Below are 15,272 nucleotides of genomic sequence, written 5' to 3' on the forward strand. Positions count from 1 at the left end.
CTCAGAGTGTTCCACCCAGGCAGCCTGACTGAGAGGCTGGAGTTGGCTGCTCTCCCATGGGGCTGCAGCAGTGCCATGGTGGCTGTGATGGAGCCACGGTGCCTTCAGCAGTACCATGGTGGTTGTGATGGTGCTGTGTTGGCCCCATGATGGTGCCATGGTGGTTGTGATGGTGCTGTGGTGACTCTGATGGTGGCATGATGGCTGTAACAGTGCCATGGTGGTTGTGATGGTGCTGTGTTGGCCCCATGATGGTTGTGATGGTGCTGTGGTGACTCTGATGGTGGCATGATGGCTGTAACAGTGCCATGGTGGCTGTGATGGTGCTGTGTTGGCCCCATGATGGTTGTGATGGTGCTGTGGTGACTCTGATGGTGGCATGATGGCTGTAACAGTGCCATGGTGGTTGTGATGGTGCTGTGTTGGCCCCATGATGGTTGTGATGGTGCTGTGGTGACTCTGATGGTGGCATGATGGCTGTAACAGTGCCATGGTGGTTGTGATGGTGCTGTGTTGGCCCCATGGTGGTTGTGATGGTGCTGTGGTGACTCTGATAGTGGCATGATGGCTGTAACAGTGCCATGGTGGTTGTGATGGTGCTGTGTTGGCCCCATGGTGGTTGTGATGGTGCTGTGGTGACTCTGATGGTGGCATGATGGCTGTAACAGTGCCATGGTGGTTGCAATGGTGCCATGGTGGCTGTGATGGTACCATGTTTGTTGTGACATTGCCATGGTGACTGCAGTGATGCCGTGGTGGCTTCAACAGTGCCACGGTGGTTGTGGTAGTGCCATGGTGCCTGCAAGGTACTGTGATGGCTGTGATGGTGTCATGGTGGGATTGATGGTGTCATGGTGGTGGTGATGGTGCTATGGTGGCTAAGACAGTGCCAACACAAGGCTGATGTGGGGAATGTTGAGCTCCTCAAGGATGGTTGCTGCCATAGTCCATGTGGTTTCTCTGAGCCTCTGCAGAGTGAGTGTGAAGTATCACATCTCCTAAGGGGTGGAGAGAAGAATAGTTCATAGAGCAAGGCCAGGTTTCCCCTCTTGGCACAGCTGACCTTTTGGACCATTCAGCCTCTCTCACTGGTCTCCCAGGTACCTTCCAGCAGCTGGAACCTGCCCTCCTGTTCCCAGCTCTTTGCCCTGGCACAGGCCTCTCCTCTCCCCTTCCCTCCATGGGTGAGAGGTGAGCCAGCTCCCAGCACCCAGTCCCTCTCCAGCTGCTTTGTGCTTTCTTGTTTAAAAACATGTCAGAGATTTATTGGAGAAGCTGCTGCAGTGAGAGCTGTTTGTGGCTGTTTGAGAATGCCCTGGAGAAGCTGAGCTCTTCATGAGGAAGCTCCTGGCCATGGTGCTGGTGAGCATGCTGCCTAAGTTGGAGGGTGACCACATGTCCAGCCATGTTTGGCTTCCAGCGTCAGTCCTGCCCAGCTTCCAGGCAGGAGGGGTGAACTTGTGCATCCCAAGGAGCAACAAGATGCAGCACCCTGTGAGCAGCATGGCTTGGGCTACCATGAGCTCCCAGCCCAGCCTGGAGCCTGCAGATGAGGCAGTGAAGCAAAACCAGGCAGCAGATTTTGCAGGATGGTCCCTGCATGGCTGTTGGTGCACAGGGGGGATGCAGGGGACAAGCAGGGCTGCAGTGGGAGATGCTTCCCCCCAGCTCTGCAGCCCCATGTGGTTTTGTGCCTGCTGTGGGTGACCTGTGCTTTAGCAGGGTGTTGGGCTAGATGATCTCCAGAAGTTCCTTCCAACCTATACCATGGTGGGACTGGATGATTCTGTGCTTCCATGACACTGTTCCCTTGCAAGCTTGACTTGTTGAAGCCCACAGCCCCCCTCCTTTGAGTAATTGTTCAATTAGTGCTTGGTGAGCCTAGGGGCAGCTTGTTCCCTGTTTCTCACTTTGGCAGGCACCCAGCTTTTCTGTACACACACAGATGTGCAGTCATCCCTCCTTTCCAACCCAAAACCCTGTGCTGGGATCAGCTTGGTGCGAGCCAGCAAGGCAGGAGCTCCGGTGGGAAGGACCATAGCTGCCTCCCATCCTCCACTGATCCCAGGGTAGATGGGTCCAGAGAGGTTGTAGATGCCCCCTCCCTGGAGATGTTCAAGGCCTCGAGTAAGCTGGTCTGGCTGAGAGGCATCCCTGCCCCCATGGCAGGGAGGTTGGATTAGATGATCTCTAAGGTCTCTTCCAGCCCAAGCCATTCTATGATGATGAGATGGCAACCACAGAGATCACAGACGTGGTGTCCTGTATGCAAAACTCACTTGGTGTCACCATCTAGCTGTCCCCAAATGCCTGTTCTCATCAAGAAAACAGCAAAAGAAAAGAGCATCTCTGAAGCAAAACAGGAGGTTGGCAGCTGCAGGAGATGTGTCTGTCTGGGTGATCTGTGTGGTTGCCACCAGCAGGTGCCTCAAGCTGGCAGGGTTGGTGGTTTGTTTGGGAAGGATCTTACAGCAGCCTTTCAGTACTTCAAGGGGTCTATAAGAAAGGTAGGGACAGACTATTCAGCAGATTCTGTTGTGACAGGACAAGGGGTGAGTGCTGTGACAAGAGGGAGATTTAGACTGGATACAAGGAAGAAACTGTTCACAATGAGACCCTGGCCCAGGTTGCCCAGAGAGGTGGGAGCTGCCCCATCCCTGGAACCATTCCAGATCAGGATGTTTGGGGCTCTGAGCAACCTGCTCTGGTTGCAGATGTCCCTGCAGACTGCAGGGGGGTTTGACCCTCAAAGGTCTCTTCCAACCCAACCCAGTCAATGATTCTATGATTCTGTGGCTTTTGGCCTTTGCTCAGATTCCCCTGATGCCCTATAGGTCCCAGCTGGCAGCAGCTGGCACCCTGGTCTCCCTTGAGCCCCTCTCTGGAATGCAGCAGGATGACTCTGGTCAGTGTCCTGGCACAGCTCACTCTTTTGGCAGTGGATTTTTGGATCTGTCTCAGTTTTCCTGCCATGCTCAGCTGTCAGCTGCTGCAGGAGTCAGAGGGGACCTGCCTGTGCCCAACTGCCCATGTAAGCCTCCCAAGTATGCAGAGCTTGGGGGTACATCTGTCTGCACTGCCTTGGAGTGGGGCTGCCTGTGGGTTGCTATTTTTCATGGTTTAAGGGGGGTTGTTCCTCCCCAGCTCTCTGGGGAAGGCACAAATACAGAGCTGGGGCCGTGCCCCTCCCTGTTTTTTTGGGTTTTTTTTTTTGTGCCAGTGAGCTGGGCTGTGCTCACCCTGGTCCTGCAACCTGTACTTTTACTGAACAAACCATTGTGTCTTTTTTTTGGGAGCTCGTCATCTTAGAACAAATTGCCTCTAATCTTAGATTAATAAAGCACAATAAATAACCGAGCAAAGAAAATGAAATTGCTGAGGCATTATGAAGTGCATAATAGCAGTAATTACACTTACAGGCACAGGGCTTGCAACTAAACTTGTACTCTGATGATTATCTGCAAGGCCAGGCAGGTTCAGCCAGAGTGAGGTGAGGTGAGCAAAGTGCTCCTTGCTCCCTTCCTGCAGAGCATCCACTGCCTGCACCCGTGGGTACTGCCCAAGCTGGGCTGGCCCCATGTTGCCTGGATGACACCGTGCTGCCTGGCTGGTGAGAGGGATGCTGGGTTAATGGGAGGGACACTGAGCCAGCAGGGAGGATGCCTGGCTGAAGGGAGGGATGCCCAGCTGGCAGTGGGGATGCCCAGTTGGCAGTGGGGATGCCCAGTTGGCAGTGGGGATGCCCAGCCATGGCATCTTGGCGAGGGCAGTTTGAATGGTCCAGTTTGGCTGAGCTGCTGTGAAGGGAGAGCCTGTTAAGGGGATGTGTTTTGGAGTGGGAAAGCAGTCAGAGTGTAGCTTGATTTTCATTTGAAGTTAACTTCTTGACAAGAAAATTAAAGGGTGTGTTTTAGATGATGTCATCTCCTTCCCTCAGCTGGAAACAGAGTAGAAGCTTTGATGCTTTCTGTTGGTAGCTGCTACCTGGTAGAAGCCTTCACGTGTTCAGCTGTGGGTTGGCTCTGGGGTGTTGGGTTAACGTGCAGAACAAGTGCCAGCACTGGAGTGGCAGCACCTTGGTCCCTCTCATGCCAAGCTCTTGCTCTGCCCTCCTTCCTCCTCCAGACAGAGGCCCCATGGGAGGGTCACAGAATCACAGAATTCATTGGGTTGGCAGGGATGCTTGAAGGTCATCTTGTCCAACCCCCTGCAGTGAACAGGAACATCACCAACTGGATCAGGTTGCTTGGGGCCCCATCAAGTTTGACCACTATGTGTGCCAGGGCTCAGCAGGGCATCAGTGGGGCCACAGCTGTGGACCCCCATAGAGCTCCAGGGGCTCAGCCTGGTTAGCAGCAAGGGCAGGCTGTCTGCACAGGAGCATATTGTTCCTGCATGCTTTTGTTTCTTCATCTCTTTGTGGTGCTAAATACCCTCCCCCCTCACCAAGACCTGCTTTAGTTGCTTTCCCAGTGTTTCTTCTTCCTGCAGCCCTGATGATGGATGAATGCCTGGGCTACTTTGTCATAAAAAGTTAGATCTCCTCTAATCATTCAATCCTTTTATTCATCAGCATTTATATTCATAGTCTTGAGGTGGGCTGCAGTGCTCTGGATCAGCAAACCATCTGTCTGGTGACAGAGATTTATATTGCTGTTGGTTCCTTGGGTATGGAGGCGAATGCCTGGGAGAGGAATCGTGCTCCCTGAAGTCTCCCTCGCCTCGACATGCTGAATCCTCAAGGATGCTAATGAATGGGGTGCCCAGTGCTCCTGATGCAGCTGAAGGCCAGTTCCTGGCATTTTTAATAGGGAGAAGGAACAATTAGCCTGTGGGTGCAGTGTCACAAGCAGTTGTGGTAGCTGATTTATGCCCTGGCACAGATAAATTATTTGCCAGGTCTGGCTTTGGGAACGATCAATTTTAAGAGGCATTAAAGTCGTGTTACAGAGCTTGTGGTTGTTGCTCCTAACACACCATGCTCCTAAATCCTCCTGCCTGCTCCCCAGCACTTGCTGTCCCTGCTCTGTTCTCGTGGGGCTGGTTAGCATGCACCAGGGTTGGTGCAAAGCCCCTGCTGGGCACTCTCCCTACCCCTCAGGCTGGCTGGTCCCCACGAACGTCAGAGCTGCAGGGGAGATGCAGGCTCAGCTCCTGTCCCTGCTGCTGCCAGGTGGGGATGTTTGTGATGAGCTGAAACTCCACAGCTGCTGCCATGGGTGCACTGCACAGTGTCAAATGGCTGGGGCCAGGCTTTTTTTCAGTGGTACCCAGTAACAGGATGAGCAATGGTCAGAAGCTGGAACCCAGGAGTTTCCATCTGAGCAGGAGGAGAAACTTTGCTGTGAGGGTGCTGGAGCCCTGGAGCAGGCTGTCCAGAGAGGTTGTGGAGTCTCCTTTTGTGGAGAGACTCCAAACCCACCTGGACATTGTGATCCTGGGCAACCTGCTGTGTGTGCCCCTGCTTGAGCAGGGGAGGTAGACTTGATGGTCTCCTTCCAGTTCCCACTGTGCTGGGATTGTGTGATTCTGTGATTTGTGGTTTAGCATTTTCTTGGTGCTGTGAAATGTCCTGGTGAGGAGCCATGTGCTCACACCACTGCTGATGGCTTTGCTGAGCACTGCCAGCCCTACCTGGGCATCCTTCCCCTTGGCATTGTAACCAAGCCAAATGCCTTGACAGAGATTGTTAGTGACTGCCCCACCAAGGCTGTTGGTTATGGTCACCTCTGCTAGAGGGCTGCTTGGTGCATGACATCCTGCCAAGGACCCAGGCAGGCAGAGGGTCAGCACAGGACATACCTACAGGTGGGCAGCAGGAGCTCAGCGTTTCCTTCCTGGATAAGACTCCTGATTTCTTTCCTTCCAGCACCACCAGTGGGGACAAATTGACTGCAGCATGGAGCCCCTTGGCTCTGCCCACTGAAACTGGAGGGACATTTCAGGTCAGCCAGGCTGCACCCAGTCCAGGCTATGCTGCTTCAGCAACATTAGGGAGGTGCTGAATGACAGGCTCTAGGAGCAGATCAGTCACCCCCAGCCTGTCATAAGTCCCTGCCAGCCACCAGACCAGGCAGCTGCTGGTGGGTTTCTGCCATGTCACTCCAAGGGAAATTAAACCAGAGAGCAGTTACTGGCTCATTGCAGAAGCATGCAGAGTTTGACAGCTCATAGAAGATTTTCTCCCAGCTGTCCAGCCTGGCTGATGGGCTTCTCACTCTCTATTTGCTTTTTGCACATAAGAGCCTTGTAAATTCAGAATCTGACTTTTCAGCCTGATAAGGGAGCCCATGAGAATCCCCAACGAGCTCTCAAGGGTATGCCATGCTTTTTATACGCCAGGCTGTTTCTCCCCGAGTTGCCAGGCTGGCTGTGAAATGCCAGTGGGCAGCAGTGTGCCAGGATGAAGGACTCCTGAGCAATGAGGGTCTCCTAAAATCCCTTCCCAAGTCGCTGCCCTATCAGCTCAGCATGAACACTCAGTAAAGATTTGTTTAGCCCTCTGTGGCCAGAGAGAGGAGCAGCTGCTTTCCAATAAATCAGGACTTGGTGAGGTGTGCCAGGCACCACACACAGCTGGAGCTGGCACTGCGTGTGCAGGGGACTGGCACAGGCAAAAGAAACCAGGGTGATGAGTTTAATGACTGTCACTGGGAATTAGCTCACCTTGGTCCCTGCCTTGGCTTGGTATTATGCCTGATTAATAAGCTCTTGATGATCTCTTTCAAGCAGTTAAAAAGATAGTAATAATAGTAGCAGTTCCTTAAGAGACTTGTTGAATGCAGTGAATTAGGGGAAACAGCTCATTCATGGCACTTAACTCCATTAGCAGCTGTAACTGCAGTGAGCAGACTTTGTCTTGCTCAGACCTGAAGCTGAGGCAGCAGGAAGCAATCCCTTTTCTCCTGCTCATAGCAGCCAGGAGTGTAATTTATAACCCTGCCCAGTGTGGGTGAGTGAATGAGTTTGCAAAAGGCTGCGAGTGGTTGTAAAGTCATAGGAGAGTTGGGTGGCAGATGAGCTGAGCAGGGACCAGTTTGCCTGGTCCTGCAGTCTGGGTGTGCCTGATCCCAAACCTTGCTAACATCCCTGGGGAGGATCCTCCAGCCTTGGTGAGCCTTTTCCCTGTCTGTGTGCTCGTGGGCATCCACCCAGCATGAAGGGACTGGTGGGAGGGCTGCTGGTGGGGATCAGTGATGGAGACTGGAGCCGATGGAGGTGTGCCTGTGGTGGTCATAGTGGTGGATGGGACATTATCAAGTCCACCTGCAGGAACTGGTGCTGAGGGATGTGGTTCAGTGATAGTGGTGGGATTGTGAGCTCTAGGTGAGCAGTTGGACTTGATGACCTCAGAGGTCTCTTCCAACCTCAATTGTTCTATGATGCTATGTTTCCTCCCTGGTGGTTTCAGGGTGATTCTCTGCCATGGTACTTTGTCCCTGTGCCACCAGCGGCTCCAAATGCCGATCGACGTTGGTTGGCAGCTCCTGGGTTTTTCTGGAATGGACAAATGTGGTTTCTTAGCAACAAAGGGAGGGTTTTTTTCCATTTAGATTGGATTTGTTTTTTTGACAGCTTCAATGCTGAACATTGCTTCTGCCCAGACAGAGCCAGGGCATGGGTGGAATGGGGACATCAGCCTTGCTGTCTCCTGCTCTGCTGCAGACGTGAGGGTTGGAGCAGATAAAGCTTTTCTGGAAGAGACTTCTCCAAGGCTTTGAGCATTGTAAAGTGTATGGAAAAGGAGAAGTTTGCAAGTCCAGTGTCAGCTGGTTGCATGTGGAGGAAAGCAAAGCCCTCAACACAAAGCAGACCTGGCCCTGTGGGTCATATCTGCTGCTTTGGTAGTCATCTTGGTGCTCATGGCTGGTGGTACCAGAGATTTGGTGCTGGGGGCTGCTGGGGGCTGCTCTGTGGGGGTCAGCCATTCCGGACAGGGGGAGGAGGCTCCTGCAGGGCTTTGGGTCCAACATGCCACCCCACTGACAGGTTCCTCTGGGTGCTTTCCCTGCAGGGTGCAGGTCGAGTTCTATGTGAATGAAAACACCTTTAAGGAGCGGCTGAAGCTCTTCTTCATCAAAAACCAGCGATCGAGTGAGTGTTCCACGAGCAGAGAGAGCATCTGCTGGAAGCCCTGAGCCCAGAGCCACGCTCCCTCCTCCTGGGACGAGAAGCCATTGCCATCTGCTGGTGGCTGTTCCCTGTGTGTCCCCAGCGCTGGCTGTCCAGCCCAGGGCTGCTGCTGCCCTTTGGCCTTTCTGCCGGGTGGTGGCCAGCTTGGTTCAAGTGGAGGAGATCCTGCCTGCCACCTTTGCTTGCTGGGGACAAACACAGCACAGGAACTGCTTATTTGTCCCCATCTGGGACAAAGTGGCCAGGAGCAGGGTGGGCAGTGGGAGCTGCCCAAGGAGGGGTCAGGAAGTAAATGTCCCTATCACAGAGCTGGGGATGCTCTGGTGCCTGCAGATAGGTGGCTGGCTGTGGGGACAGACAAAGCAGGCTGTGATCTACAGCCCCTGCTCCAGCCAGATTAGCCTCCACTTGACTAATGGTGTTTTTATTTTCTTTCTCCAAGATGTCATTAGCTGTCTGGAGGGAGTCTGCTCGTTAATTTATAAATTCACATTTGCTTTTCCCCCTGCATCCTGTCGCCTTGTTAAGGAGCTGGAGTGCAGCACAGCAGGGTGCCTGTGGGGAAGTTTTTAATGAAAATGTGATAAATTTCTCACTTGTAATTTGAGTAACAGCCCAGTGAACAGGCTGAGGAGAGTGAGGGATAAAGCAGCAGCTTTTGCTTGCTGTCCCTCCTTCTGCAAGCACTTGCATTGCAGCAAGTGGGACTCTGGCCTTGCCTGATGCTTTTTTAGTGGTTAATAAGGGGGATACACTCCAGCAGCTCCCTTATGCAGCAAGGAGCTGACTCAGCTGTATTTTTTTCTTTATTAGTTTCCTACGTGTCTGACTCTAAGTAGGACATGTAGAGCCCTGGGCAAAGCGTGAGCAATGTTTATGTGCTGCTCTGGGGGTCCTGCAGCTCCCCTGAGCTTCAGAGGGGTTTTGCAGGGTCCTGCAAAGCTTGAGAAGAACTAAAGGGGCTGTGCTGTGGGTGCCTGGGTTGCCCAGGGTACATGGGATGCATGGGGTGCCCTAGGTGCCTGGGGTATATGGGGTACATGAGGTACATGAAGTGCCCAAGGTACATGGGGTGCATGGACTGCCCTGGTTGCCCAGGGTACATGAAGTGCCCTGGGTGCCTGGGAAGTGCTGCCTGGCCCACACTGTGCTCCCCTCTGCTGCAGGTCTGAGGATCCGGCTCTTCAACTTCTCACTGAAGCTTCTCACCTGCCTCCTGTACATTGTCCGGGTCCTGCTTGACAACCCAGAGGAGGGCATAGGCTGGTGAGTGCCATCAATGCTGCCAGGGCCCCCAGTCCACCTGGTGCAGTGCAGAGCGTGGATGCAGGGGCAGTGAAGATGCATAACAGAGAGTTCTGCTCACTCCAGCTGTTTGAATTAATAGTTTAGCAAAGCTGGCTCATCCTGGTGGGCTTAGCTCCCTGCTCAGCCCCTGTGGACAGGCCTGTGTGGGTCTGCTGGCCCTGCACAGTGTGTGGCAATACTCAGAGTCACATTCATGCCAAGCACTGTGTAATGGTCAGGGGTGCAGAGTGGCCTTCAGACAGGCAAAAGCTCATGGGTTCAGTGCATCACTGTGCAAGTATTTTCTGCATCCTGATGCCCTTGAAGACACTTCTGCTAAATCCCATTTAAGTGTTTGGGAAGGGAATAGGCTTTGCCATTTAGATCCCTGAAGTGGCAGATGATTGCATAGATCAGCTTTGCTCTGTGTTTCAGTATAAGCCTATTTTTAATATGTCCTTGCTTTGTTTAGCTCATGTACAGTGTGGGGCTGTGTTGTTGGGTTTTTTTTTGTCGTGTTGTTGTTTTTTTTTTTCCCAAGAGCTAAGGAGAATTAGCAATTTGATTTTCTCTTTGTAAAGGTTACAGACTACTAAGTACATCTGCGTGGTCCTAAAGTGGTTTCGAGCCTGTGAGAATTAAACGTGACACAGACACACGTCCTGGAAAAGTTTCAAGGAAGTTCACTTTCCTGAGGGTGTGTGGAAAAATCAGTGTTGGCCAGTGGGCATGCACCCCTGGCAGCAAGGCAGGGAGATAGAATCATAGAATGACTTGACTTGGAAGGGACCTTAAAGATCATCTAGTTCCAAACACCCTGCCATGGGCAGGGACACTTCCCTGGCTCAAAGCCTCATCCAGCCTGGTCTTAAACCCTTCCAGGGATGAAGCATCCAGAACTTCTTTAGGCAACCTGTTCCAGTGCCTCACCACCCTCATAGTGTAAAGAACTTCTTCCTAATGTCCAATCTGAATCTACCCTGCTGTAGACTAAAACCAGTGCCCTTCACCCTGTCACTGCAGGCCTTTATAAAAAGTCCCTCTCCAGCTTTCCTGTAGGGCTCCTTCAGGTACTGGAAGGCTGTTCTAAGGTCTCCCTGGAGCCTTCTCCGCTCCAGGCTGAACAGACCCAACTCCCTCAGCCTGTCCTCACAGGAGAGGTGCTCCAGCCCTCTGATCAGCATTGTGGCCTCCTTGGAACCCTCTTCAACAGATCCATATCCTTCTTGTGCTGGGGGGTCCAGAGCTGGACACAGTCTCCAGGTGGGATCTCACCAGAGCGGAGAAGCAGAATTACCTCCCTTGACCTGCTGGCCATCCATCTTTTGATGCAGCCCAGGATATGGTTGGCTTTTGGGGCTGCCAGTGCACATTGCTGGCTTGTGTCAAGTGCCTCATCCACCAGCACTCCCAGGTCCTTCTCTGCAGGGCTGCTGTGGAAAGCCCTGGCTGTAGCGACCGGTGTGTGTTTGGATCTACAGAAGCATGATCCAGGGGCCAGGGGCAGGCCATAGTGGTGAGGACAACCCAGCAGTCCATACCAGCATCCCTTTCCCTTCCTGCCCCTCACTGACTGCTCCCCCCTGTTTATCTCTTCTCTTAGCTGGGAATGTGAAAAGCAGAATTACTCCACCTTCAACCAGTCCACAAAGATAAACTGGTGAGTCAAGTGTTGCTCCAGTGCTGGGGTCTGGCTGTGCTGGGACACAAGGATGCAGTGATGGACATGGCTGGTGCTGGCAGCTGTGGTCATGGAGCTGCTCGAGGGATGTAGAGCAGGATGAAATCAATTGGCAAATGCTGTGGCTGCACTTTTGGGAATGGTTTATTCCTGGTGCAGAGGCTGCTTGAACAAACTACTCAGTAGGGAACACCAGTACCAGTCCTGTGCTGTGTCCTGCTTCTGGGATGGTCCCAGACTGGCATTCAGTGTGGGATGAAGGCACTGCTGGTTGGGCTACAGTTTAGATCCATTTTGAATTTTCTTTGCAGGTCACACATCTTCTGGGTGGACAGGAAAATGCCACTGTGGGCTGTGCAGGTGAGTGCCCAGTCCTCAAGCAGGAGTACTCAGGATGTGGCATTTGAGCTCTGTTGCCAGTGGGTTTCTGGGCATCCTCTGCCCACAACAAAGCAATGGCTTCTCCTGGGCCAGCAGAAAATGAGCTGTGGCTAATGCTGGGAGCAGCCACCTGGCCCTGGGTGAAAATCCTTGGGGCCGATAGGAGAGGATGAGCTGTAGGAAGATAAAACCATGAGGGTGGCTCAGCTCCTGGCTGCAGCTGTACAAGTAAGAGGCTGTTTGCATGCTGGGCAGCTGTCTGGGAAATCGTTTGCAGCAGAGTCCTGCCCAGGGCTCCCTGCAGAGCCCTGGCTGGCAGATACTCACCTGTCTAACCCAAACAGCTGCAGGGAAAGCAACGAACAGCTCTGTGAGACCCGCAGGCTTCTCACCACCCCAGCAGGGAGGGCTTAGCAGAGCTCTGATCAACTGGCTCTGCATCGAGGGAGCCCTCAGCAGCCTTTGCCTGTCTGTCTCTGCAGGTCAGCATCGCTTTAATCAGCTTTCTGGAGACCATGCTGCTCATCTATCTCAGCTACAAGGTAAGTGCCACGGGGCAGGCAATGGACAGTGATGCTCAGCCTGGGTCTGAGCCCCTGCTGTGAATTCGTTTCTTCTTCTGAGCTGTTTGAAGCTGAACCATCCCGGGAGGACATCTGGCTGGGTGATGTCTGCTGGCTGTGGCTGTTTTCCTTTCTCATTCCCCCTCGGGCTGCTCAATAAGCGTTGGAAGAGCAGAGCTGAGGGATCTCTTCTTTTCCCACTTCCCTGTGCATTCAGTGCTGTTTCACAAAGGTTTGCTGGGTTTGTTGACACATGCAGAGTTTCCTGAGATTGAGGACCTGGAGCTGAGCTCAGCAGCCTGACTCTGTGCTGAGGTCTGCTGCCTCCGGAGGTAGCAGGCACCGCTCCAAGCCAGACAGGGAGAGGCACAGGCTGACAGCTTTGGATCAAAGCCTCTTAAAATGGCCAGGAAAAGTGACCTTAACAAATGGCATCTTCTTGAGTTCCCTGGGCCAGTTGGCAGAGGAAACTCAGACCCTGCGTCACCCACCTGCTTCGAGTGCCAGCCATCTGGATCAGTCACTCTCATTCTCCATCCATGCACAAAGCATTGTTGTCACCCAGCTTTGGGCAGCAGCAGTGATGGGCAGAGGGATGTCATGGCTGTGGAAGGGACTGAGCAGTTTGGGAAGGTGTTCCCCACTTCAGCACGCCTGCCACCAGCAATGCCTCCGCTGCTGGCAAACCAGAGTATCTCTCTGGCTGCTCTGATGTGCTTCCCCCATCTATCTGCATCTGTGGCAGAGTGGGAGCTTTTTAATTGTCCTCTGGCACGTTTTGAAGCTTATTTAATTATTATTTGTATTTCATTCCTCAGGGGAACATCTGGGAACAGATTTTCCGCATCTCATTCATCCTGGAGATGATCAACACGGTGCCGTTTATTATCACGGTGAGTGTTTCCTGGTGGTATTTTAAAGCAGCTTCAAGTTTAATAAGTGCTGTAGTTTGGGTGGTGAAATAAAGAAAAGTGGATGTTTGGCCAAGTAGTGTTTAAAGCTGGCAGGATGGTTTTTTTGTTCATTATTTTTAACACAATGACTTTCTCTGGAGTGTTCTCCCCAAAACCATCCTCCCCATTCAGCTGCTCTGCTGCAGCCAGGGAAGCAAGGCAGCTTTCAGTGGCAGAGGCCAGGGCTTGGTTTGGAGATGGACACTTCCCAACAGGGCTTGAATTGGCTGTGTCTAGCTTTTTCTGGTAGAGGACCTGGATTTTTCTCCAAATAACTCTTGCTCTCATAGATATTCTGGCCTCCTCTGCGGAATTTGTTCATTCCTGTGTTTCTGAACTGCTGGCTTGCCAAGTATGCCCTGGAGAACATGATTGTGAGTGACCAGACACATCCCACCCCTTTTGCCCTGGGTCTCTCTGCCCTGGGGATGCTGAGGGTGGCATGGCTGGGAGAGGGGTCCTGCCTGCTGCTGGCCCACAGGCAGGTTTTGTTCCTTGGTGTGTGCAGCCATGATGGGGTTGGTAGGAGGTGAGGCTTTGCCAGCTGGTGATGCTGGGAGGTGGACCTGAGCAAGTGGTGTCTGAGCCACACTGTTGGCTGTGTACAGACAGGGATGGCCACTGGCTGTCCCTGGGATGTGGTGTTTCAGCAGGATGAGATATCCACCCATTCCTACATGCCCACTTGAGCTGTCTCTCCTGGCAGAGCCTAGACCTGCTTGCAGAAGTGCACATCCCTTTTCAAGAGCCACATTCTGGCCTGACATTCATCTGGGGTGGGGGTCAGTAAGTTGGTACTTGAATGACTACCCTCAGCTTCTCTGAGTTGGTGATTCTTCTCCTTTCTTCCCAGAATGACCTACACAGAGCCATACAAAGGACCCAGTCGGCCATGTTTAACCAGGTGCTCATTCTGATCTGTACCTTGCTGTGTCTCGTTTTCACAGGGTGAGTGTTGATCTTTGTTTACCTTCTTCATCCAGGGAAACAGCTTTGCATGTCCCAAGGGTGACTGGTGGGACCAGGCTCTCTCAGAACTTGTAGGATGGGGATGTGGGGTGGAACCTTCCTAGCTGTGGTGGGATGGCACTGCCAGGATGTAACTTGGTTATTTGGGAAGCTGGAGGAGGGCCTGCCTTCAGGTCGTGTCTTCTAGTTTGATTTTTTTCAGCCTGAGAGGTTTGTACAACAGAGGAAAGCTGTTCAGGGCTGCTGATTGGATTGAACTCCCACATGTCTGGCATCCTTCCTTCTCTAATGGGACAAGCCCCAGTTACTTGGGCTGAGTGTTGGCACTGGCAGAGCCATGGCAAGGGGTGGGGCACAGGTTTCCACTCTTGTCCATGGGCTTTGGCTTGGGCACAGCCACATCTGCTTGAGCTTTGGGAGGACCTTTGCTCTACCAGCCCCTAGTGCTGGAGTCCTCTGTGCTTTGCTTCATTCCCCAGCACACTGAATGCTAGGAGGATCCATTCCTGGTTTAGAAGCTAATGATCCTCCCTAATTACATGATTTTAACTGAAACTTTTTAACGAGCATTGTGTGAGGGAGGTGAGTGATGTGGACACATGAGTTTCAGAGCAGGGCTGCGATTGCTGCAGGGTCAGTAGCTTCTCACAGCAGGGGTGTGTGTGATGCCTCATTCATCATGACCCACTGTGCTCCCTGCCTCTCACCCTGCTCTTCCTCCCCACCCAGTTACCACAGCTGCTTGGCTCATTTCTGTAATGGGCCACAGGGGCTCCTGCTAATGAGTTGCCCACCACCACCAAGGGCATCTCTTTATGAAGGAACCAGTTCTGCTCACTGGGCACTTAGCTGTGAATTAGGCTTCTTGAATCTTCCTCTGGCTCCCTCGGTCTGGCTTTGAAGCCTGTAATACCATTATGTTGCTGGAGGGACAGGAAACGATGCTCTTAGGCCCATGAGTCTTTGGCGATAATGATGATCCACTGATGGGAATTTGGAGCTCAGCAGTGATCCGTGCCTGTGGCACCTCCTGCCTGCCACAACCATGGAGGTGTTTCTTGGTGGACGTGGCAGGGTTACAGTTCAGGTCCTCAGGTCCAGGATGGGTAAGGTGACACTTGTGTTTAGCAAGGTGGCTTTGAAACTGCAGGTCTGTGGAGTTATGCTGCCTGCGTGCCCATGGGGAACTGCGAGGGCAGCAACACAGGGCTGGGAGTGGGTGATGGGATCTGTCTCCTGCCTGCCAGAGCACATCCTTCTCTATAAGAAAGGAAGCCCTTCCCCCAGGCCAAGTCCCTCCAGAGC

General features: G+C 52.8%; 1 protein-coding gene across 3 annotated transcripts in view; it reads left to right on the top strand.

Moving 5' to 3' along the window:
* Positions 1 to 15,272, top strand: part of KCNT1 (potassium sodium-activated channel subfamily T member 1) — a 94,542-nt gene that overhangs the window by 59,783 nt on the left and 19,487 nt on the right. For 2 of the 3 annotated variants that reach the window (XM_054393362.1, XM_054393363.1), the window contains exons 2-8: positions 8,015 to 8,094; positions 9,300 to 9,399; positions 11,413 to 11,461; positions 11,965 to 12,024; positions 12,864 to 12,938; positions 13,289 to 13,372; positions 13,852 to 13,946. In XM_054393362.1, coding sequence (XP_054249337.1) covers positions 8,015 to 8,094; positions 9,300 to 9,399; positions 11,413 to 11,461; positions 11,965 to 12,024; positions 12,864 to 12,938; positions 13,289 to 13,372; positions 13,852 to 13,946 — 543 coding nt within the window. Of the gene's footprint in view, positions 1 to 8,014; positions 8,095 to 9,299; positions 9,400 to 11,023; positions 11,081 to 11,412; positions 11,462 to 11,964; positions 12,025 to 12,863; positions 12,939 to 13,288; positions 13,373 to 13,851; positions 13,947 to 15,272 lie in introns of all 3 variants that reach the window. The other variant, XM_054393361.1, reaches the window with a different exon arrangement.

Source organism: Indicator indicator, chromosome 28, assembly GCF_027791375.1.
Source record: "Indicator indicator isolate 239-I01 chromosome 28, UM_Iind_1.1, whole genome shotgun sequence".
In the NCBI taxonomy this organism is placed as follows: domain Eukaryota; kingdom Metazoa; phylum Chordata; class Aves; order Piciformes; family Indicatoridae; genus Indicator; species Indicator indicator.